Consider the following 27035-nt stretch of genomic DNA (forward strand, 5'->3'; position numbering starts at 1 on the left):
ATCTCTGTGACAGTGTCTAGTGCATTCTCATACATCTTTCCATACGGGCAAAACTTCAAGTGCACTACAACACACATGGCAAAGCCCACTGACTTTAATTACTGAAGAACCTATCAGACACTTAATACTGATCCCCACCAAAATGTAGCATAAAGAGCACTCCTCCTAGCCCAGTAATGAAGGAAAGGGAATCAACGTTGATCCCAAATAACCAAGGGAGAAAGAATGCGCATACAGGCATTTACACAAATGTTGGTAAATTGCTGAGGGATTTTTCAGCTACATAGCATGACAACATACTGGTCTGGAATTGTGTCTCAAACACGCAAGGTGGGGAACAAATCTGCTTACATAGAGAAATGAAAGATGCATGGCAGAGGCCCATATGATCTCAGCAGAGATCACTAAATCACTAAAGAGTGAAAAAAAGACAGATGTGCACACAAAAACAATAACAAAAATGTTAGCATCAGCAGGTTAGCCTTCTAAGGCTATATATGGCAACCAGTCAGGCATATCGAAAGGAATATCTCCATTCAGCGGATCACTAAACCAGAAAGGAACATTTTTAAACAAATGCACAAAGGGAAGAGGATAGAAATGTAATGTAAAGGCAGGTTCACAGAAGGATTACTATAAAGGTTACTATAAAGATGATAATAAAACTATTTAAAACTATTTAAGCATCCACACCCATAACATGCTTAAAGTTACAACAGGCTTAAACTTTTTAAAGCCAGGAGGATTCTGACTATCAAATGTCTTCATTTTTCATCAGCTGGAAAAAAAGAAAATTCTGTAAGAGATTCCAATACCAATCCTCTATACTCTGAGGTGGAGGTACTCTCAGTGTTGGGAAGTAATTAGTCATGTGTAACTAAATTATGTAAATTAGTTACAGTTAATGAGAAAAATGTGTATTTAAATTACAGTTACTTATGAAAATTTTAATGGTTACAAAGTCGGTTACATCTAGATTTTTCTCCACATACAGTTTTTTATTGATTTCTATCATAAATTGCATTGACTGCTCTAAAGTACACTGACAAAATTATAAACGCAACACTTTTGTTTTTGCCCCCATTTTTCATGAGCTGAACTCAAAGATATTTTTTTATGTACACAAAAGGCCTATTTCTATCAAATATTGTTCACAAATCTGTCTAAATCTGTGTTAGTGAGCACTTCTCCTTTGCCGAGGTAATCCATCAACCTCGCAGGAGTGGCATATCATGTTGCTGATTAGACAGCATGATTATTACACAGGTGTGCCTTTGGCTGGCCACAATAAAGGGCCACTCTAAAATGTGCCGTTTTATCACACAGCACAATGCCACAGATATCGCAAGTTTTGAGGGATTGTGCAATTGGCATGCTGACTGCAGAATATTCATTTCTCTACCATAAGTCATCAACAAAGGCGTTTCAGAGAATTTGGCAGTAAATCCAACCAGCCTCACAACTGCAGACCACTTGTAACCACACCAGCCCAGGACCTCCACATCCAGCATCTTCACTTCCAAGATCGCCTGAGACCAGCCACCTGGACAGCTGCTGCAACAATCGGTTTGCATAATCAAAGAATTTGTCAGAAACCATTTTAGGGAAGCTCATCTGCATGCTCATCGTCCTCATCTGGGTCTCGACCTGACTGCAGTTCGTCTTTGTAATCAGCTTGAGTGGGAAAATTCTCACATTCAATGGCATCTGGCACTTTGGAGATGTGTTCTCTTCACTGATAAATCCTGGTTTACACTGTACAGGGCAGATGGCAGACAGTGTGTATGGCGTCGTGTGGGTGATGTCAACGTGATCAAGTGGCCCATGGTGGTAGAGGGGTTATGGTATGGGCAGGCGTATGTAATGGGCAATGAACACAAGTGAATTTTATTGATGGCATTTTGAATGCACAGAAATACCATGATGAGATCCTGAGACCCATTTTTGTTCCATTCATTCACCATATCCACTATCACCTCATGTTGCAGCATGATAATGCACGCCCCCATGTTTCAAGGATTTATACACAATTCCTGGAAGCTGAAAACATCCCAGTTCCCCATCGAGGGAGAGACGATGCGTCGATAACGCTTTGGGAACGCATTCTGCGTGAGTGCGTCTGAAGCATCCATGTCAACTAGTCCAATGGCGAGAGTGAGCGTCAGGAGTGACGTTACGACCAGGAATTGATAAAAACCCCAACCGGAGCTACCGTTGTTAGCTTTCTGTGCCTCAGCAAGCGATCTGTGTCAAACCTGTCTGTCATATTTACTGTTGTCTTGTTCAAAGTTTATATATCATGGCGAAGCAACTATTCAAACCGTGTGCTTCTCCCTGCCCGCGTTATTTAATGGGTGGGGATACACACGAGCTTTGTGTAGTTTGTTTGGGAGTGGAGCATGCGTTATCAGCCTTCGAGGAGACTGATTGCCCACATTGTGAGAAGCTTTCGCTTCCCATGCTCCGCTCCCGCTTGTCACTCTTTTATGAGAAGAGCGGCGAGCCTCGCGCTCCTCAGGGTGCAGGACCTGCTTCTGCCGAGGCAGAACGGAGAATGCATTCCTGGGGTTCGCAAATGGATCTCTCAGCGGGGTTGGAGACTGGTCCGAGGGCTCTTTCTCCTCCCTTACCTGGGAGATCCACAGCTCAAACTCCGGTGTCGGAAGCCCGCCCCGCGGCTTTTTCCGCCCGGGGGGAGAGCTCATTGCTTCGTTGCTCTAGTTCCGAGGAGTTAGATGTAACGGGCAGTGAAGGTGACACAATCAGGGGGGAAGAGGATTCGCCACCTCTTTCCCCAGCATATGAGGACTTGGTTGATGTATTAACACGAGCTGTAGATAAGTTCCATATATCTTGGCCATCTGATAAACAGAGCGCTCGTCCTAAAAGCAAATTAGACGAGCGTTTTCTGTCTTCTAAAACATCTCCTACATCACGGGGTCTCCCTTTTTTCCCTGATCTTCACAGCGAGCTGTCTAGATCGTGGAATAAGCCATATTCATCACGTCTTTTCAGCCCTCAAGTGCGCATTTATTCTGATATAAGAGGGCTGAAAGAAAATGGTTATGAAGCGATGCCCCGGGCGGAACAGACGCTCGCGAGCTATCTTTCCCCTGGTTCAGCGTCATCTATTAAGAACCCGACTTTGCCCACGAAGCCTTTAAAGAACACATCTAATTTAGTGGGTAAAGCTTACACAGCAGCAGGTCAGGCTGGAGCTTGCTTTCACTCGATGGCTTTGCTTCAGGCTTATCAGGCTGAGCTGCTGGGGTAGTTAGATAACAGTGAGGGAGTCAGCCGTGACGAAATTCGCGAACTTCGTCGGGCTATGGATTTATCTCTCAGGGCGACTAAAGAAACGGCACGTGCTATTGGTAGATCTATGGCTGCTTTGGTTTCTACAGAAAGACACCTTTGGCTTAATCTTTCAGATATTAAAGATAAAGATAGATCTTTTCTTTTAGACGCTCCCATTTCTCATGAAGGTCTGTTTGTTGATGCTGTGAATTAAGTGGTTGAAAGATTTCAAGAAAATAAAAAGCAATCTGAAGCTTTTAAAAGGTTTCTCCCTCGTCGATCTAATCCTGATGCTGCTGGGCGTGCAAGGCAGCCCCAGCCTTCATGCTCCTCATATCGTGTTTTTCAAAAAGAGAGTGTTGCGTCTCGCGCTCCTCCTCAAAAATCACGGGGACCGAGCCAGCACTCACAGCCAAAGCAATCTAAGCAGAAGCCGGATCTGAGGACCGTTCTTCTCGCTAAGAAAGCTTCGGCTCAGAAGAAAAGGTCCTGACGCCAAATGGGTCAGACCTGTGAGGGCAGCCCCAATCGAGACGTGCGGTGTACACCTCAGTATACGGTGCCCATCCGGTCTCGGTGCTCTCACGGGGCCGTCCTGCCAACCCCGCCACCCTTGGTGCCTCGGGGCGCAGCGGTCTCCAGCGGGTCTCTGGCGCTGTGTCTCTCAGACGCTGCGTCGGGCTCGCTCCCTCTGAGGGGGGTTCAAGAGCAGTTAGCTCGGGTGTTTCCTGCATTTCGGCTTCAGGTCCCCGCACTAGCTGTTCAAATTACACCAGAGGCCAGCCTCGAGAGGCTGGTTCCCTTAGTAGAATGTCTGACAGAATGGAAAAGTCTGCCGAATATATCTCAATGGGTCCTGCAGATAGTAGAGAAGGGTTACAGAATCCAGTTCGGTTCTCGTCCCCCTCGCTACAACGGGGTGTTGCTCACAGTAGTGCATCCCGAGCAGGCTCTGGTCATGGAGCAAGAAGTGAAATCTCTTTTAGCGAAAAATGCTATAGAGCAGGTGTATCCTCCCGACAGGGCATCGGGTTTTTACAGCCGTTATTTCATTGTTCCAAAAAAGGATGGAGGGCTGCGTCCCATTTTAGATCTTTGTCTGTTGAATCATACAGTTCAGAAATTAAAATTCAAGATGCTGACACTCAAACAGATCGTGACTCAAATCAGATCCGAGGACTGGTTCGTCACGATAGACCTAAAAGATGCGTACTTCCATATCTCCATCCTCCCTCAACACAGGAAGTTCCTAAGGTTTTCTTTCGGGGGCAAAGAATACCAGTATCGGGGTACTTCCCTTCGGTCTAGCGCTCTCACCCCGCACATTCACGAAATGCGTAGATGCAGCTCTGGTCCCGCTCAGGCTGCAGGGCATACGTATTCTGAATTAATTGGATGACTGGTTGATTTTAGCGGAATCAGAACAGTTGGCGGTTCGGCATCGAGATGTCGTCCTCGCTCATATGCAGAAGTTGGGTTTTTAGGCTCAATACCAAGAAGAGTGTGCTATCTCCATTACAGAGGACCACTTTTCTTGGGGTGGTATGGGATTCGGTCACGATGCGAGCCGCTCTTTCGCCCGCTCGTGTAGCCAACATCCTCACAGCCACATCAGAGCTAAAGCTAGGCCAGTCACGCACTGTAAAACAGTTCAAGAGATTGTTGGGTCTCATGGCAGCAGCGTCCAATGTGATCCCCTTTGGCCTGCTGGGCATGAGACCTTTACAGTGGTGGCTCAGGACCAGAGGGTTCTCCCCGAGGGGAAACCCACTTCGTACGATCAAGATCACGCGACGGTGTCTCCGCGCCTTGGTCATATGGAGAGAACACTGGTTCCTGTCCCAGGGTCCGGTATTGGAAGCTCTTTGTCATCGGGTTACCATCTCGACAGATGCTTCCCTTACCGGCTGGGGAGCGGTAATGGAAGGCCGCTCAGCTCAGGGTCTGTGGGAGAGCCATCATCACTCTTGGCACATCAACTGCCTGGAGTTGATGGCGGTCTTCAAAGCTTTGAGGCACTTCCTGCCAGACCTGAGGGACCATCATGTGCTGGTCCGCACAGACAATACCTCCTGTGGTCCCTGGGGAAATTACGCTCTCTGAGGGCAATGTACATATAAGGGACTCAGAATATTGGAGCAGACACCCTGTCGAGGCAGGTGCTGAGGTCAGGGGAATGGAGGCTTCACCCCGAGGTGGTGGAGCTCATATGGGAATCTTATGGCCAAGCAGAAGTGGATCTGTTTGCGTCTCAGTACATGACGCACTGTCCACTATGTTTCTACCTTACTCATCCAGCCCCCCTGGGGTTGGACGCTATGGTACAGACGTGGCCGAGGCTACGTCTGTACGCTTTTCCCCCTGTTGCTCTGCTCCCAGGAGTTCTGGAGAGAGTCCACCAGGAGGGAGTAAGTCTACTTCTCGTAGCTCCACACTGGCCGAGTCGAATCTGGTTTGTTGATGGTTTATCTCAGCAAAGAAGTGCTGACTAACACAGATTTAGAAAGATTTGTTAACAATATTTGAGAGAAATAGGCCTTTTATGTACATAGAAAAAGTCTTAGATCTTTGAGATCAGCTCATGAAAAATGGGGGCAAAAACTAAATTTTTGCGTTTATAATTTTGTTCAGTGTATAAGACACCAATGATTCAGCTGTTTGGTATACGGAATATTACACATGCTTATTTAATAACTGTTTAGTTTCCTATTTGGGTTTATGTATGGGGTGATGCATTATTGCTTTATATGCATTATTTATTTATTGTTAAGGTTTTAAATCTGTATTTACCCTCAGAATTATTTCAAAGTAAGTCTGCTTTTGTGGTAGATGTGCTTTAAAAATGTGATTATTATAACTGTAATTCAAGTAATGAAGGATTTTGAAAGTCTGACAGTAATCAGTGTTGAGGAGTACTGTAAGGTTAACCTTGCCTGATTTACATGTTTGAAAGTTATTAAAGGTTGCAAAAATTATAAATTTAGAAAAGTAATCAAAAAGTAATCTATTACATTAATAAAGTAATTGAAATAGTTACACTATTTATTACATTTTAAATAGGGTAACTTGTAATCTGTAACATTTATTTTCCAAAGTAACTTTCCCAACACTGGTCATTATGCACTGTTAATACTACAGTAAGTACATGTAGCATTTTTATTTTTGGGTGACTTGTCCCTTCAGTTCTCCATTTCATTGACAGCTGTAGCTTTGGTACAAGTACACTGGCTGTGGCATGTGTGTTCCCACACGTCAGTGTGATGGATGGCTTGGAAGCTGAATGGGTGAATCTCCGAGATCACTCAGCAATCCCCATCAGGAAATTGAACACTGGTTTGGTTCATACAGAACTGCCAACCCAGGAGAATAAAAATGAATGAAGATCCCAAAGAGGAAATGAGGGAGGGTGTAAAGCTTGTAAAGGACACTGTCTGATGTACGCCAAAGCAATCAAGGGCTATTCAGTGAAAAAAGGGTTGCTATGCATTGTGCCAGATTAGCTTGATGCATCAAATGACCATTTTTTGTTGATCTTCACAACACAATGGTGGCTGTGTATCTTTGCAAAGCCATTGCAAAACATGTAATCAATGCTAATTGCACACACCTACCAAGTCTTACCAGGTCTTTGCAAAGATGAGCTCCAACAGATCAATAGGTCTTAAACTAGGTAATAAATCTAGAATGTACCTGAATGATTTTTGCACATGACACACGTGCTCGATTCATTATTTTTCCAGGACACAATGAAGGTTAATTACAGTGGTATCATATGATCAAGTTGGTTATAAAGCCCTACCCAAGCTTTAATATTATGACCCTCACAGGAGTGGTTACCACTTCAAACAGATGTGCTTCAACACAGCTGGAATGAGAGGTTAAGTAGTCGGCCCACAGTTCCACAGTCTGTTATTCAGGCTGTATACGTACAGTATTTACACATGAGAACATGCCCAGTTTGAGTAGCTGTGGTGAGGTAAAGCAGTTCATGCTAATAATACAGTCTACACTCATACATATTTATGAGGTGTTGTTATAGCGATCTGACTCAGCGATATGCGTGGCTGGCTCGTTTGTTAAACCCAAATGCTGAATGCTGTAAACATCCATGCGACCTCCATTAAGCTTTTCACAACAAGAATCCAATAAAAATATCAAACATCCTCACACAATGTGCTACTGAATATAATAACATCCAAAACGTATACTTAATGGAAACTTTTTTTTTTTATTTGCTTCTAACACAGAAACATGAGTCCAATCAACTTCAATCAATGCTGTTCACATAGAATCCGATGCTCAGACCTATTATTAATTAAATGTCCGATCTGCAGTCATTAGCAGTCAGTTAGCTTAATTAATTTCCCAAGTCTCTTTGCTCTAATGAGTACCAGAAAAGTATTTCGCATACCCAGGGCAAATTCTTCAGCATGTTTCCATTCCCTTAGGGTGAACAACGATTTCACTTTCCGTAGGTTCAGTGCAGTTTGAGTTGCTGATGGGACTGAAATGGCCTCCCTTTGAGAAAAACCCAATCAACATATTAATGCAACAATTTCATTATCTCACCATAGATTGGGCAACATTACACCTGCTTTCTGGAAATTAGAATGTGTTCCAGTATTAAAACGGATAGGTCACCCAGACATTAAAGTTTTGATACTTTTTAAAGGCACATTTTGATACTTTTTATCTTTTTTTATTAGGTAAATGAGGTAAATATCTACCTCATTCAGCACATTTTCATTACTTTCTTATAAAATCCTGTTTCCATTTTGTTGTGACATACCACTGCAAATTATTCAGCACATGAGTGAACTTTCTGAATGGATCAAACTGAATCACAAATACGTTTAGAGCTTTTTGCAAACTCATTTACCTGATGAGCTCAGTAGTGCTCATCTGCAAATATGGCGTCAATAGTTATAGTTTTAAACAGCTAAGAAACATGCATTCCATGACTGCTGAAATATTATCAGAGAAAAAGTACACATGCCATTTTCAGACATGGATTTATCAGTAATATTTTACCGAGACAGAGCGTGTGCCCCAGTAAAGAGGGTCTAGTGATTTTATTATTTTAATATTTTTCTGTGGAACACAAAATCAGAAGTTCACCAGAATGTCCAGGCTACTCTTTTCCATTCAGTAAACGTGAATGGTCACCAGGAACTATTAGCTTAAAAAAGGCCTCATAAAAGTATCATAACAATGGTCCATACAACATGAATACCATATTCTGAAGTCATACAGTAGATGTATGTGAGGAACAGGCCAAAATTTAAAGTCATCATTCACTTAAAATCCTGCTTGGATAGCCATTGGTCACCACTGACTATATTTGATAACCGGCTCTAAATAAGTCATTTGGTGCTCTACACACCAAAAAAAAAAAAAAAAAAAACTGTTTCAAAAGGAGATGATCACAGATTTTTTCATTTTTGGGTGAATCTTCCCTTCAGAAAACTGTTCAGCAACTGACCTGGAATGATACATTTAGCAATAACAGTGCTTAATGTTTGCATGAGCACAAGACTATAATTTACTAAATGGTCCACTTAACCTTGGAGAAAATGGGTTAACTCTGTGTTGTCATTAGAGTACAGATTTTCTGCTGACTGTAAAGAGAGAAAACAACCTGTGCATGTTAGCATGGAGCTACAGAGCCTGATGAGCACATCTGTTAGATGGTCCGGCTGCAGGCATTAGAGGAAGCACCAGAGACCACCCACCAGTGAGTTAGGCCTCTTTACAGACCGCAAGATAACAGAAGTCAGCAGACACACTCAGCCCATAAGGTGCCTTTGCACAGTGGTCAGAATCATGCTGAGTTATTGATTCTGCTCAAGTCAATGAGCATTACTGGTGGAACCAAGTTCAACTCATTTGGGTCAAATGAACCATTAGGCCTAACACGCTGTTATCATAACTGGCCATTTACAAGACTCAAATGGAGCAGACACAGACACTCTAATATTCACATCAGCAACTCCTGGATGAAACCGAAAATTTGGAAGCTCCGGTTTATTGGAATGTGCTCTGTTGGCACTCATATGATAAAGCTAATATGTGTTTTCCTCTGCGTGGTTGATAATCTCCTGCATTTACTATGACTTGATGTTGGGTGCAAGAGTGGGCGAAATTCAACCTGTCACGGGAAAATGGGAAAACAGCTGTTGAAACCATATGTGGCGTTTCCATGGAAACCAGGCATGTGGAAATGAGAGGACGAGAGAGGAAAAAGGAAGATAGTAGGAGATGAGAAATTAAAAGATAAGGAATATGGGCAACACGGAAATGCTCTCTTTACTTTTAGATGCCACAGACTGCTCAATAATATTCTGAAGGATTCCCTAAATATATAGACAGTTATGGTATATTTATTTTCACACAAAAATACTTATTTAAACTGCAAAAAAAAAAAAATTATATATATATATATATATATATATATATATATATATATATATATATATATATATATATATATATATATATATATATATATATATATATTTATATATATATATATATATATATATATATATATATATATATTATATATACAAACACACACAATTGTTCAAAAGTTTCAGGTTAGTAAGATTTTTTTATGTAAAATCAGTAACACAGTGAAATATTACTTAAAATATTATATATATCCCATATATTATATATATAACAGTTGTGCTACTTAATATTTTTGTGGAAACCTTGAATACATTTTTAAAGGATTCTTTGAATAGAAAGTAAAAAAAAAGCATTTATTAAGAACTAATAGATAATTTTTGCAGTAAATGTTTAATGTCATTTTTTATAAATTTAATGCATCCTGGCTGAATAAAGTTTTTTTATACCAAAAAAAAAGAAAGAAATTTGGTACATTTATTCTTATTCTTTTAAAATCTGATTTTTTTTTAAAAATCACCCGACAAAGGACAAAGAGGGAATAGGACAGAGTAAGGGGCGATTATTAGACTAGTATGGTTCCAGTTGCCTCATGTATGTGGGGGCTGTTGGTCTGTGTATGGCTGCGAGCTAGAGATATGGAGGACTTTGTCGCTAAGGATATTGTGCCAGATATACAAACCCTCTATAGTTCTTCGATCTCTTGAGTTAAATCAAATCCATTGCTGAACTGTAATGAAGTGCATGAGTGTATCTTGCATAATACACTACAATAGTGCATTATGTTCTGGAGAAGGATACAGGTGTCATCCATTAGCCCAAATATAATGGCAAAAGGAGCCGGTCGTCTAGGCAATGTGGATGGGCTTAGACCATGTTAATGTAAAACACTAATGGGAAAACAGAGTGTATGGTAAGAGCACACAACAAATTGATGTGCTCCAGATGTTTGAATTCAATCAGTGGCACCACAAACAGACAAATTGAGTTATTCAGATGTGTATACTGTACAACCATTGGAAACACATTAGCTCAGTGCCAAAACCTAGCGAGCTGCACTGCCGTCTAATTTCTAGATAGAAAACAGTCTACACACTCAAGCAGACCTGCTCATGTGAAACTCAATTTCAACTGAGTGTGGTGTTAGCTTGTTGTTAGGCTAACAGCTCAGTACGCCAAGCATGGAAATATCATAAACAGTAACGAAAATAGTTGAACTTCTGATCAGCTGAACTCTTAAAACGATAAACAAAATGTAATTAGGCCTAAATTTCCCTCACCTCATCTGCCATTTAGATTTTATTTTCCACAGAAATCACCTCAGTGAGCTTCCATGCTCTTTAAATGGATTCTCCTTCAAGTTCACATCTATTCCATCTCTCCATCCTTTCTTCAATTGAACCCCCATGTTGCTCCATGTTCCACCATCAATGACAAGAGACTTCAGCTTTTATCTCTGAAATGAATCGTCTTCTCCTTCAGAAAACAGCTAGGCAAGTTTCTCTTTATCTCAGAATCAGAATCAGAATGAGCTTTATTGCCAGGTATGTTCACACATACGAGGAATTTGTTTTCGTGACAGAGCTCCGCAGTGCAACATAACAGCGACAGAACGAAAAACACAATAAGGAATAAAAAATACAAAAAAATACAAATAGGTGGGTAAGGATTGACAATATACAAATTGACAATGTATGGCAGGTATATTAAAAAGAGCATTTATGTATGTACATGTATATTATGTGGAAAAATTGTAACTGTACGCTAAGTATGTGTGTTTGGATAAATAAGTGTATGTGTATATAAATATAAATATAAGTAGTATAGTGTGTTCCATGTATGTACATGTATATTATGTGCAAAAGATTTACGTGTACGCTAAGTATGTGTGTTGGATAAAAAGTGTAGTGTATATAAATATAAATAGTGTAGTGTGTCCCACAGTTATTATCAGCTGTTCATAAGATGGATTGCCTGAGGGAAGAAACTGTCCCTGTGTCTGGTCGTTCTGGTGCTCAGTGCTCTGTAGCGTCGACCAGATGGCAACAGTTCAAAGAGGGAGTGTGCTGGATGTGAGGGGTCCAGAGTGATTTTAACAGCCCTTTTGCTCACTCTGGATAAGTACAGTTCTTGAATAGATGGGAGGGTTGTACCGATAATTCGCTCAGCAGTCCGGACTACCCTCTGTAGTCTTCTGAGGTCCGATTTAGAAGCTGAGCTGAACCAGACAGTTACTGAAGTGCGGAGGATGGATTCGATGATGGTGGAGTAGAACTGTTTCAGCAGATCCTGTGGCAGGTTAAACTTCCTCAGCTGGCGAAGGAAGTACAACCTCTGCTGGGCCTTTTTCACAATGGAGTCAATGTGAATGTCCCACTTCAGGTCCTGAGAGATAGTGGTGCCCAGGAACCTGAATGACTCCACTGCAGTCACAGTGCTGTTCATGATGGTGAGTGGGGGGAGTGCAGGGGGGTTTCTCCTGAAGTCCACGATCATCTCCACTGTTTTGAGCGTGTTAAGCTCCAGGTTGTTGAGACTGCACCAGACAGCCAGCTCTTTAACCTCCTGTCTGTAAGCAGACTCGTCACCGTCCTGAATGAGGCCGATGAGTGTGGTGTCATCTGCAAACTTCAGGAGCTTGACAGAGGGGTCCTTAGATGTGCAGTCATTAGTGTACAGGGAGAAGAGCAGTGGGGAGAGAACACAGCCCTGGGGAGCTCCGGTGCTGATTGTACGGGTGCTGGATGTGTATTTTCCCAGCCTCACTAGCTGCTGCCTGTCTGTCAGGAAGCTGTTGATCCACTGACAGGCGGAGGTGGGCACGGAGAGCGGAGTTAGTTTGGGCAGGAGGAGGTTTGGGATGATCGTGTTGAAGGCAGAGCTGAAGTCCACAAACAGGATCCTCACATAGGTCCCCGGTCTGTCTAGGTGTTGCAGAACATAATGCAGTCCGATGTTTACTGCATCGTCCACAGACCTGTTTGCTCTGTAGGCAAACTGAAGAGGATCCAGCAAGGGTCCAGTGATGTCCTTCAGGTGGGCCAGCACCAGTTTTTCAAATGACTTCATGACTACAGACGTTAGAGCCACAGGCCTGTAGTCATTTAGTCCTGTAATTTTGGATTTCTTTGGGATGGGGATGATGGTGGAGCGTTTGAAGCATGAAGGGACTTCGCACAGCTCCAGCGATCTGTTGAAGATCTTTGTGAAGATGGGGGCCAGCTGGTCAGCACAGGATTTCAGACAGGCTGGTGTAACACAATCTGGGCCTGGTGCTTTTTTCCTTTTCTGCTTCCTGAAGACCTGGCGCACCGCATCCTCGCTGATCTGTATTGCAGGTGTGGGGGAGAGGGGGGATGCAGGAGGTGTGAATGGTGAGAGCGCTTGATTGGAGAGGTGTTCAGGATGGGTTGCAGGAGTTGTGAGTGGTGTGAACAGTTGTTTGGAGAGGCATTCAGGGTTGGTTGCAGGAGTTGTGAATGGTGAGAGCGGTTGATTGGAGAGGTGATCAGGGTGGGTTGCAGGAGCTGTTAATGGTGTGAACGGTTGTGTGGAGAGGCATTCAGGGTTGGTTGCAGGAGCTGTGAATGGTGTGAACGTTTGTTTGGAGAGGCATTCAGGGTTGGTTGCAGGAGTTGTTATTGGTGTGAACGGTTGTGTGGAGAGGTGTTCAGGGCAGGTGATGGGTGTTCTTTCAAACCTGCAGTAAAACTCGTTCAGATCGTCTGCCAGTCGTTGATTTTCCACAGTGCTGGGGGGTGGTGTCTTGTAATTGGTGATCTTCTTTAGGCTTTTCCACACTGATGCGGAGTCGTTCGAAGTGAACTGAGTCCTTATTTTTTCAGAATAATTCCTCTTTGCCACTTTGATCTCCTTTTCCAGTGTGTATTTAGCCTGTTTATACAAGACATTGTCCCCCTTCACGTAAGCATCTTCTTTGGCCTGACGGAGCTGTCTGAGTTTTGCAGTGAACCACGGTTTGTCATTGTTGTAATTTAGTTGAGTCTTGGTAGGAATACACATATCCTCACAGAAACTGATATATGATGTTACGGTCTCTGTGAGTTCGTCCAGATCGGTGGCAGCAGCTTCAAAAACACTCCAATCAGTGAGGTCAAAACAAGATTGTAAATCCTGCTCTGCTTCATTAGTCCATCTTTTTACAGTCCTTAATACAGGTTTAGCTGATTTTAGTTTCTGCCTGTAGGTCGGTATAAGATGAACCAGAAGGTGATCAGAATGTCCCAAAGCTGCTCGTGGAACAGAGTGAAATGCATCCTTTATTGTTGTGTAACAGTGATCCAATATATTACCGTCTCTTGTGGGACAAGTAACATGCTGTCTGTATTTTGGCAGTTCACGGGAGAGATTGGCTTTATTAAAGTCCCCAAGAATGATTAAAACAGAGTCTGGGTGTTGTTGTTCTGTCTCTGTGATCTGCTCAGCGAGTTTCTGTAAAGCAGAGCTCACGTGCGCTTGAGGAGGGATGTAAACACTAACCAGAATGAACGAATGAAACTCCCGCGGCGAATAGAACGGCTTGCAGTTAATGAAGAGCGTTTCGAGATTTGAGCAGCACGTCTTCTTTAACACAGTTACATCTGTACACCACCGTTCATTGATGTAAAAGCATGTCCCGCCGCCGCGCGATTTCCCCGTTGATTCTGCGTCGCGATCCGCTCTAAACAGCTGAAAGTCCGGCAGTGGCGCAGATCCTGTATCGGCGCCACTCAGAGTGTATAGACCTGAGAGAAATCCATTGGGAGTTCCAGTCAAGCATAGACGCTTCATGTTTTTGAAATGGGCTTTTGGAGGCCTGGCTATGTTTTCCTGATCAGGGAAAAGTTCAGTATAAAAAGGAGGAGGATTTGGGGACAATGTTGAGGTTAAAATGGGCTCACTGGGGTGGTAAAAAAAATCGTTCCAGCTCATTGAAAGTAATATTAATAACAAAAAAAGTATGAAAACTCATCATGCGTAGTCAGTACTTTTATCCCATTTATATTCCTAACAGAAAGCTTTTGACCCAGAGAGAGCTGAAGTGACAATTGACAACATGTCATTGTATCCCATCCAATCCTATGCCTGGCAAAACTGTTTTGGATCAGTGAACACAAGCCAATTTGGCACCCAAGAAAAACAAGTTAGATTGGCTGCTTCAAATCAGCTAACAAACCACCAGCTTTTGACCTAGATTTCAGCTTCAGCAGCAGAGAAGTGGACATACAGTATTTCTTGAAATCACCACCCTATGAATCATTTATTAATGTTGGGTTTAATTTTATTTGATCTTTTCAATTGGGGATACAAAACCTGTCACAATTATTTTCTTACCGAGGTTTTAAAAGGGATCATGTCATAATGAGTTAAAATGAACATCCAAGCCTAAAAGACCATCTATTGAAAATACACTGCAAAGAATCTCATTCAGGAATTGGGTATATAACATCGGTATTAACATATCAATGCCCTTATTTGCTTGTCAAAGCCATATTAACTGTTCAGAAGTTCAGCTTGTCAATTATAATGAACATACATGAAGTTATACAAACCTACCTGACTGTGTGTAGCACCTGCATCTCTGCATTCCTTGAAGAATGCAGTCATTAGAAATAAAAGGCTGAAGTTTATATCTCCCTTTTAACAAGGTCCCATCATTTATTTCTGACCTAAATAGTTGTTTTGTTAATACAACATCCTTCAATAATGTACTTTAGGGATCATATGTAACGTTATGGTGAAATTTAGGCAAGGTTTAATTCTGATTGATTTTACAAGGACACACAACACCATCTGCAATGATACAACTGTGAAAGTTGTTAAAGATTGACCAATAAGAATTTTTTTCAGTAAAAAAACAAGTATAAAAAGCTGGTGCAAGATAACTCAAACAGTTCAAATTGTACATGGCTCAACATGTTCACTCTCAGTAATGAAATTGAATGTTATTCCTCCATCTGTTAGTTCTTGCTAATTTCCATCCTGTCTCACAGAGCGAATGGCGCATTGCAGAAATGCCAGTAGCACTGCATAACAGTGGGCTGTGAGGGGCTTGTAAACGCTCTCATTCGCTCACTACCAGAGCTCTGTCATTATTCCTTTATCCTGACAGCCATTTTATGTTTCCTCCACAAACCACCTGCCAAAATACATGACCCATTCCACAGACTTTCAGAAGTAGGACACGGCACTTCAATCTTAATCTTGTGTAAAGCATCTACCGAGTCTCTTGAGGTTCAGAGAATCATTCCCATGGGGCATTACTGATTAGATGATTCTGACCTCTTGGTCTTTCAGAATAATGGGCACTGTAGTTTGTGGTCATCTTTAATTTGCGTCGCAGAGATGAAATGATGATTTACTGGGACCCTGAGGCACAGTGTGCTGGAAGGAACGATGCCCGCCCATAAGGTCTTTAAAGTACTGCTGAGTAATATATATATATATTTTTACTGGTAAAGATTTCTCCAGTTGTCCTTGTGCCTGATATTTACATCCCTGCCTTAGACCATAGATATCGATGGACATTCCTAGAGATTTTTTTCATTTCTTTTGAGACCTTGGTCACGCATAAGATTTGTTTTTTGGTAGATGTATAATATAAATACAATAAACTGAGTGTGTCATGCCACTCTTGGACAGCTGTGATGGGAAACAAGTAGAATAGTAAAGACTTATAAGACAAAGCATTATCATGCCAATGTTATTAAATAAACCTTATAGGTAGTAATGTTGATAGAACATACCAAAGCAAAGCAGATTCAGACCATCCTGTATATGGAGCAACCTTGGTATGAATATACTTAAATAAGAAAGATAAGATTCTTATTAGAACAGATCTTGGGTCTGAAAGCAAATCCTTTTTTCTTAGTATTTTGTAAGTTAAACAACTCCGATTTAGTATATGTAGCCCAATAAACACTTTATCTCTATTACCCCATTGTTATAAGCACTTTATTTTTGGTATAACCGGAATAAAAGACAGGATAACAAAGGAAATGTTTTAATGTATCCATGTCATATTAAAGGATTCGGTTTCTGACACCTACCAAAGTTGCAGGTTTTATAGAATTGATGCCAAATTTTGGTTAAAATGGACAATGTATCTTGCAAGCCTTTACTCAAGGATTCCGGAGGAAATAAAAACATTCTAGCCTTTAATGTGCAATTCTCATAATATTTATCAAACTGACACTGAGAATAACATTCAATACCAGCCTAATAACAGGCGAAGACCTGCTGCGAGCACAGCTTCCATCAGCATTCAGAAACAGCACAAAAACCAATCCAACTGGAATTGATTTCATCTTTCTGTATTCTGAGAGCACCATATGCTCCTGCACCCACTCTCATACTGGCCTGATCGCGTTAAGACAATGAGCTTGGAGGACCTCTAATAAGAAACACAAATCCACAGGTGCATGAAGATTATATTTAGAATTCAAACTGATATTGTAACCAGCACCTACTGGAAGCCAAATGTTTATTGGTGCCCTTTATTACATAATTTAGATACTGATCCAAGAGCCCACCGTGGGATTAAACATTTATAAAATGTTAGATCTAGGTTCCAATGTAATAGTACAGTACAGACCAAAAGTTTGGAAACATTACTATTTTTAATGTTTTTGAAAGAAGTTTCTTCTGCTCATCAAGCCTGCATTTATTTGATCAAAAATACAGAAAAAACAGTAATATTGTGAAATATTATTACAACTTAAAATAATAGTTTTCTATTTGAATATACTTTAAAAAATAATTTATTCCTGTGATGCAAAGCTGAATTTTCAGCATCATTACTCCAGCCTTCAGTGTCACATGTAACATCCAGTCTATCACATGATCATTTAGAAATCATTCTAATATTCTGATTTATTATGAGTGTTGGAAACAGTTCTGCTGTCTAATATATTTGATGAATAAAAGGTTAAAAAGAACTCCATTTATTCAAAATAAAAATAAAAATTCTAAGAATATATATAATAATATATTTTCTTTATCACTTTTTTATCAATTTAACACATCCTTGCTGAATAAAAGTATTGATTTTATTTAAAAAAAAAAAAAAAAAAATTACTGACCCCAAATTACTGACCAGTAGTGTATATTGTTATTACAAAATATTTATATTTTAAAAACATAGCTTCTTTTTTTTTTTTTTTTTTACTTTTTATTCAAAGTATCCTAAAAAAGTATCACATGTTCTGAAAAAATATTAAGCTGCAGAACTGTTTCCAACTTTGATAATGAATCATCATATTAGAATGATTTCTAAAGGATCATGTGATAATGATCCTAAAAATTCAGCTTTGCATCACAGAAATAAATGATAATTTAAAGTATAATATATTTAAAAACTATCAATTATTTTAAATTGTAATAATAATATTACAATATTAATTTTTTTTCTGTATTTTTGATCAAATAAATGCAGGCTTGATGAGCAGAAGAAACTTCTTTCAAAAACATTAAAAAATAGTAATGTTTTCAAACTTTTGGTCTGTACTGTATGTACATTGTGTTTTGACATTTTGAGGTTAAGATAATGACATTCTGAGATGATCAAGTAAAGCAACCCAAAGTATCACCGCTTTGGTTAGACTTTGATGACTACAGCGACGCACAGCGAGTCCTCAATAAAGAGTAACTTTTGTGTGAATGATATTCCAACGTCTCCTGGTCTTCACTTCCTTCTGACTTCCAACACCATCATCAAGTCTCTTTGACATTCTGGTTTGAAGACATAACTCAAGTGCCTCCCTCAAAGTAAGCCTATATTGTCCAAAAAATAAACAAATAAAATAAACTGTAAATATAATCACTCAGAAAAGCAACAGCACTCCTCTCCGCAACAAACTACACTATTTTAGGTGTCTAACATAAAATATCTGAACAGACTTCTAACCAAAGTATGAAAATAAATGTAATAAAAGTCTGAGCGAGTATTGCATGCAAGTCCATGACTTAAGGAAGAAGCAACACTTTTTAAACAGGAATAAACACACACAGACCCATATGATAAAAGAGAAAAGGCTGTGGGTCTGCATTTCTATTAGAGATTCATTAACGTCTAACCGTTAGCTGATGTCACAAATATGCGTTGCTTCAGTTCACCTCTGAGAAGCCGTATGAACAGTATAAGGGAATAGCGACTGAGAGGCAGAGTGCGTAATCTAATTGTGCCTCGGTATCATGGATGTGTGATCCCCATCCCTCTCATGCCCCTGCACAGTATCACTTCTGCAACTGAGGAGGTAGCTCAATGATGCTATGTCTCAATGCTTTTTCATGTATGCTTGATCTGATTTGTCTCTGGGGCTCAGATCTGACCGAGTAAAATGTATGGACACAGTCTATCAACCTTCATTTGTGAACAATGCAATGATAACACAGACAATACACGCAAGACAAATCAATGACATCATTCGATGAAAACATTTTCCCTAGAAGTGAAAAAGAAAACCAATTAAATCCCTTCTAAATCTTCATTCTTTATTTCGATCACAGGGGTGTAATGCAAATTCCAAATGTGCCCCTTTCCACTCTGACCTCCAGAACAACCCTAAACTCCTGATTATGTAGTATTAACACATTTTGGCCGACTTTTCAATTGATTAAAGATGGGGGAGATGAAGAACATTGCAGACAGTTCCCAGGGTTCCTCTGGGATATCTTCAGCCTGAGGCTAAAATTTAAATCTAGCATTCTGATGTTATTAGACATATAGGCTGCCTGTCATTGTGAAATATACAACCAAAAATGGAGAGCATCTGCAAGTGTTACTGTACATGTGCAGAGTGACACTGTGACACTGTTGGTGATGTATCTTAGTGGTTAAACATCTAGGACATTGTAGTTCAAGTCCCAGAAAGGGCAAATCAATGGACCATCATGACTGTGTCACTGAGGAAAGCATTTAACCTTCCTCTAAGACAGGAATGACCTAATAAAAAGTGCATTGCTAGTTTCTTAAGTACAAGCATCAGCTAAATTCCTAATCTCTAAAACTGGTGACAGGCACAGAACTCGGTTAAAAGCACACATATTGTACACAAAACCAGCCCAGAACTTTCCAGAAGTAAAAGCTGAGTTTTTTTGAGTTTGAATGGTTGACAAGAGTGCAATTCTAAACACAAGGCTATAAAAGTGGACTAGTACATTTTCATTTCTCAGCATGATAATGTTTAAAGTCTCTGAAAACTTTTGTAGTCCCACTTAATCTATTCAAACAACTCATTGACTTTGAGATGATGGAACCAGAAGTGCACTGAAGCACTTTCTATTCTGCTTTTTAATTTATGTCTGTAAAGTAATCAGTACTATATACTTTTGCACCATTCTGAGACAGCTGTAATATTATTTGGATTATTATTTTTTTTTTTCACATTGACATAAAAATAAATAAATAGACCTGTGGGTGATTCTTAGCCAGAACATTCTGCAATTTGGACAAAATACTTCATGTTGATAGTAAAAAGTCTGGCTAAAAACAAATCCTTCTGGAGCAGTAACTAATTTTTTTATTGATAATGAAATTTCTATAATGTTCTTGAAAAATTGTCACATTATCTTTTTCCTTATTTAATAAGTGAATTTGTCTGTGCACATGCATTCTCTCATTTCACTGAACGAACCAGACACTGTGTCGGACATCAGCTTTCACTGTAATCTGTAGCCAAGCAACACTGACTCCTTAAACCAAAACACAGGCACGGAGCCATGAGAAATCAATATTCTGAGTCACTGACTGGTCAAAAGGCATTTGTGCAGGACGCTGATCACGTTTAGATGAGCGATCAGAACAAAAGCCAAAGCCATTGCCAGTTTGGTAATTAGTGTTTAGTAGGTGGGCTAAAGTTGCCATTCATCCTTAGCCAAAGGTGCCATGTTTCCAACAGGCGTTGCCACAGGAACACCAGCTGGTGCACCGGACCAGCTGAACCCGGCTTACAGCCAATAAAACAGACGCACACTGTGACCTGCAAAGGCTGCTGGGATATCAGACACCGATTTACCAAGACAGCTGGGAAAATGGTTGGCAGGGACTGAGAGAGGGAAAGATATGAAAATGGAAAGCTGCACAGAGGAAGACAAAGGAACAGATGGATGACATACAGGAGGTAGTAAAACATCACCACATACCGGCACCAGACTTCATGAGCACCAATCAAAACTGACCACCCTTTGCTAACCACTTATAATTATTCCCTGTAAAACTAGGGTGTCCAAACCTATTCCTGGAGGGCCAAAGTCCTGCAGAGTTTACCTCCAAGATGTCCCAACTCACCAGCCTGGAAGATTCTGATTAGACACCTCTGTCCAAAAATCATTCATTTAACTTCCATATTGAGATATTTTCCATATCTAATCGATGAATTCAACTTATTCAGATATATAATGTCATACTTCAGTTTGTCATTATATCTATAATATGGGTGTGAGACATACCAAATGAAACATACTAGGCAGAACCTTGCCAACCATAATTTGAGAATTGTTTTTATTGTCTGTATTTTTTATTTTATTTTATATATTTGTATTAAATGGCCTTAACTACTATGTACTTATAATGTACTTATTGTTTTCATATTGTATTGCAAAACACTTTTGCTGCTTTTGAGGTGAGATATAGATTTGGTGGTATGGGTAGGTTTAAGTGTGGGTCAAGGTGTAAGGGACGGATTCAACAGTGTAATTTTAAGTATTCTATAACAGAAATTAGTTATAGATGATATTACATGCAGGTAGTATTTTTCACTCAATAATTACACTGTATAAAATGATGAATTTAAAAAATAAGTACATAGTAGTTACGTAATATAATATAGACACCTAATATAAAATAGGGCCAATTTTTGTATTAAAGTTGCAAATTTGCAGCCTGAATTAAAATTTAAAATACTGACAACAAGATACATCTTTTATTATCCAAGTGAGCTGCAAAAAAACTACACAGCACTAGCAGTGTAACAAATCCCAAACAAATGACCTCTGCAGTCATGTTAAATCCATTGCCTAGAGCCAATAGTGTAGTTTGGTATGAAGTACAACTCACACAGAAGTCACGTTTTTGGTGAACACAGTGAATCCAAGTCACCAATTTGATTCAAATGGCTGGATTTCACCCTTTAAAAGTAAATGGGTAAACAATGGGAAATGTGACCACCCTTTTCTGAGCTTGTTTATTCCACAAGTTCAAATAGACTTGGGAATTTAGAAGTTACAGGTTGGAGTATGACGAATCCTTCAGTGAACAAACTCAGCAAATCAATCAGAAGTTATTACTTTCTGCGATGTCTGTTTTAAAATGAAGCAAATATTACTGTATGTACTCAAGATTCATGAAACTTAAAATCAGCATCACTGTCGACTGGTTGTTCATATGACACCGTTAATTACCTGAGGAATTACGGAGTAATATCCAAATTAACCACGCATTTATAGTTTTAAATGTGTAATCAAAGACCAATCGAGCCATAAAATTGAACAAACTGTGGAACAGAGAGACTCCAGAATCAAAGAATACAGCCATCACGGCCAATTAAAAAGAGAGAATCCTCATTCCTTGTATGAAACTAATTATATAATAGATCAAACAGCAGGTATTTTTAATAAATAATGTTTTTTTGCAGTGTTCCTGACTGTTCACCCCTAATCTGTATCATCTGGGAAATGAATCGGTTTGACTTTAAAATGCAGTACTTTAAGCTCTGCTTGGTAATAAAGTTTTATGTCGCCTTCAGATGGATGGCACTACATTAAAAAACGAGAGGCCTCTCACCTTTATCTTGCATAAGCAGAATGAGAACAGCTCTGCCACTCCCAACCGCAAAGTCACAGACAGAAATAGCTTGGGTTGAATTCATTTAGCCTCCGCCATTGCTCATGATGCAGAAGGTGGCCACTCTGTGATTGTCACCCTGTCTCACACACGCTCTTGATTAGATTATTTTTGCCTGTCCCGCAGGAATGGCGCGGCACACTCTGAATATTAGCTTTTTGACTGGCCCATAATAAGCTTGAGGAATGATCTAATACTCAGCAGCTAATGGCAACTCCTGTGACGGCTCGCCTTTCTGGAAATTAATTTGGCCTTTTTCACCGGCTTGCCCCTCTGACTAAGCCACTCCTATCAATCTATCTCTCTCTCTCTCTCTCTCTCTGTCTCTCTCTCTCTGCAACACAAACACACTCACACACAAACAGACAGCCCATTCCTTTAGAATGCTATTCTTTAAATAGTGTCATTATTTAGATAGGAAGTGTCTACACTTTTTACTATGAAGAGCCAAAAACTTGATTGAGGGCAGTGGGGGGCCGTTCTTCATGTACAATGCAGTTCAAAATAAAGTGTAGTGACTGTGTACATTAGTAAGGTACCAAAACTGAACTGGATGTAGCTAAATAAATGACACTATTGATTTTTAAAGCTGCTTTACAGCAGAATCTGAACTCCATACTTGAGTTTCCATAATGTATTCTGCTATTTTCCTGTTTATCTCTGTGAAGCTGCTTTGATCTGTACTGCATAAAGCGCTACAGAAATAAACAGGGATTCTGCAGGTTTATTGAGGGTAAATTTCCGACTTTTTACAACTTCTTTAAGGCCGACTAAATGTAAGGGGACATAAAGAAATTAAACAATAAAAATTAAGTGAGTTTATCACTAAAACAAGCACAAATAACTGCCAGCAGGGTCGGGAAAAATACATTAATACAAAAATACACAAGGGAAAATAAGTTTATTTTTCTGACTGATGCATATATGTTTTGTTGTTGTTGTTGTTGTTGTTGATGTCTATAAGCATAAAAACTTAATTTGGTTAAATTTTTCAGACTACTTGGTTTAAGGATGTTTAGATATTTGTACTGGAAAACAAGACTGGAAAAAACTACAGAGTAAGATATAATTTTTTTGTAACGCATGCAACATTTAATTCATTTCTCTTTAAGAAAGAGTTTCTGCACTGATTTGACTTTTTAAGGTCTTGATTTGTCACAGACCCTTAAAAGACCCGCAGAAACCCTGAATAAAGGTGACTTGACTTGGAATTAATATGCCTGTAAACAAACCTTGTGTTCAATTTCGTTATGCTCTTCAACTTAAGAACATCCCCTATGGAAATTTTATTGACAACTTATTGGCCTTTGATCTGTATATGAATAACTTGCTTATACAGTGAAAAAAAAAAATTGGTGTAGAAATGATTTTCATTCATTCATTTCATTTTCTTAAAACAGACTTCAGACTTTTTTTTTTACAGTATAGTTTACATGAAATCAAAATAACATAACTGATGAACAAACATAAGTTTCCTACCTTCTTTGTCATCGTGTCGGATGATGGCGTCCTGGATGACGTCTGAAAGTGTGAAGCTGATTCTTTGTTTTTTGCGGTTTGTGGATCGGGGCTTGGGGAAGCTCTGCTTCTGTTGTGTCCGCTCGCGCTCATAGTAGACCCGCAGCTGCTCGCAACGCATGCGTCTGACCAGCCTCTGACGCTGGCCCAATGGCAGAGACTCCAGCAGACACTGGTCTATCTCCATGTTCTGCCTGAACACGTTACATAGCTGAAAACAACCTACACAGAGAGAAAGAAGGGGAGGATGTGCGTTATTTCACAAACGTCATCACATTTAAGCTGATTTAAGCTTCATTTATGATTTTTAGTGTCAGAGTTTATTGTAACTTGAAATGTTACTGATAAATAATCTTGCCAAAAAAAATTCCAGTGTAAACTTGCTAGCCTTAAAATGGAATTTGATCTTATTCTTCTTTTTAAAGAAGTCAATTTGACACCTTTGGCGTACCGTTTTCATCATATTATATTTGGGATGCACTAATTCTAGTCTTGGATGCTATTATAGTACAGGCAATATGTGAATTAGTATGCAGTCTTTATCTCCTCTACTTAACCAGAACAAGAAGAAGGTCGATGCCAGACAGATAGCTCTGTGTATTTTTCAAAGCTCGGTCCATTCAAACCTTATCTGGCACACACATCTGAGTGGTGTGTCCATTTAACCTTGAGAGAGCCGAGACTCTCTCTACATAGGGCACTAGAGACTGTATTTTCATGACTCAGCATTTCTCCTGCAGTAGCATGGAACAAAGCCAATGCCATCCCTCTACTCACACTGTAAAGAACTGCTGAACGCTCTAGGATCTGCAAATAAAGGAGAAAACTGCACCCACTGAGAGACATATACTGTAGGTTATTGTGAGGCAATTATTAAATAATCACTGGCATGAACTTCCAAGAGAATGCAATTAAATAATTGGTTAAATTATGGAAATATTGAATAACAAACATTGTGGGACTATTAAACTTTACCCCTTATTCACACAGAACAATATATCAAGCAAATGCATTGATGCTGCAACCCCTAAACAAACTGAACCATCAGTGAATCCTCAGTAAAAGTGTCTCAACCTGTGCTCTTCTTCCACAACAACTCTAATGCATCTTCATAAATTCTTCATCTATTCAGCTGAGTTTAACTTTTTTTATTGTTATACAGTAGAGAGGGTAGTTATTAAGGAAAGGGTAAATGTGCTCTGAAGTTCAAACTTGTGTATCCAGAATTACCAGCAATGATCTGTTTATGGAGAACTGGTCTTAATGAATAGCTTTTATGACATCTCACTTTTTTTAACCATCTTGCACCCTGACAGTAATGGTTTTTAAGTGATAAGGTTGAAAAATAAAGTTAGCAAATCTAATTATTTAAATAATCACGTCATTTATATTAGTGACTAGGGTTGTGACGGTGAGGAAATTTTCCCACCTGTTAATCGACCTGTGACAACAAAGTAAAATTGGTATCACCGTGTGGGTGGGGCGTTCACGCTTTCCTTTGCTTTTAAATAGCTTGTAAAAGCGGCATGGGCATATTACTTTCACTTTCAAATTTGGCGTAAAGCAATTGTTTGTTTATAGTTCATTTTAATTTTCCCTCTTTTCCTCGATATAATTTGCTTTTAAACAGCTTAAAAGCACCATGCATATTTTATATTCAAATTGGTGGCAATTCGGTGTCAATTGCTTGAATGCAACAACAAAATACAATGTCAAACTCACTTTAGACTATATATAAAACTTTAAACTTTTATAAACAAAACAAATAAAAATACACCATGCTATACGGCAGTCTATGCCTAATATAAAATAACAAATAACTTACATAAAGTTTTAAAAGGTATACAAAACTGGAAATAAGCTAAGTTAACGTGTAATATATAACAAAATAAATAAGAAACGTAGAATGTTTATTAGCAAAATGAGTAAAAAAGCTTGGAGGCACGGCATGGCCTACACCTTCATGTCAAATAAAATAAATAAATGACACAAAGTTTAAATAAAGTAAAAAATGTCCAGAATCACCTTAGATAAACACCAAAAGTCAACAGGTTTTCCAAAATATTTCCAAACAGGCACTTTTGCATTTCTTTTCTAAATCCGTCATCTGCTATCGTCTTGTCTGTCTCGCCTCACTCTTCTTGTCAGTCAGCTCGACTCACTCTCCTCACTGGACATATGAAATCTGATCTGTGATGCGACTGTCGTTTGGCATGCTGAATTGAGCTGCCGTGTTCAGTTTATAATTGTCATGTCTGTTCTTTTACTGAACTAAATTATGACTATACTATAAAAAAAAAAATGACAGTAGGGGGTCGATGCCGCAGTTGGCAAGTGGTGTAACTGGTGTTGTGTCTTAACAATGGTTTTACCGTCAGCACTCTCTATCTTGGCAAGCCTATTAGTGACCAATTGATATATCAGCCAATATTCACTACGTTTTTAATATCAGAATGGGCCGAGATCTGTTTCGCTGCATGAAGCTGGACTTTTATTTTGACAGCTCTTATTATCGGTCTTCAATAGTGTCTTTCTTTACCAACTCTTCCTAATAAATTATTATTAAAAACAAGTGGTAAATGGCATATGAAAAATAACTGTTTGTCTTTCTATCATCACTAACAGTGCACTGTCGGTTACAGTTGGTGTACTTTAAAAAATAAATAAATACAAATTGAAAAATCTTTAATTTCAGTTTCTATCTTTTTGTTTGTTTACTTCTAATTTTAGAAAACAAAAATATTACATTAAAAAAAATACACATTTCTTTATAGCATGCATTATTTACTATCTTTAATTACCCTCTTATTGACATCAATCATCCAAAAAAGCCATATCGGTCAGGCACTGATATGACAACTTGCATCACTTATGAAATCTCTCCGCTTACTATTAGACCATGACTTTTATTTCATTTACTTTAAGATGCCCTGGACACATCTCCATTCCACTCACAAACACAAGTGGAAGG

The 27035-nt window shown here is 39.4% G+C and overlaps 1 protein-coding gene across 4 annotated transcripts in view; it reads right to left on the reverse strand.

Moving 5' to 3' along the window:
- The window catches only part of LOC132094980 (unconventional myosin-XVI-like), a 250673-nt gene that overhangs the window by 173332 nt on the left and 50306 nt on the right, over positions 1-27035 (reverse strand). For all 4 annotated transcript variants that reach the window (XM_059499687.1, XM_059499688.1, XM_059499686.1 and 1 more), the window contains exon 2: positions 24026-24286. In XM_059499687.1, coding sequence (XP_059355670.1) covers positions 24026-24251 — 226 coding nt within the window. In that variant the 5' untranslated portion in view covers positions 24252-24286. The remainder of the gene's footprint in view (positions 1-24025; positions 24287-27035) is intronic.

Source organism: Carassius carassius, chromosome 19 (genome assembly GCF_963082965.1).
Source record: "Carassius carassius chromosome 19, fCarCar2.1, whole genome shotgun sequence".
Taxonomy (NCBI): Eukaryota; Metazoa; Chordata; class Actinopteri; order Cypriniformes; family Cyprinidae; genus Carassius; species Carassius carassius.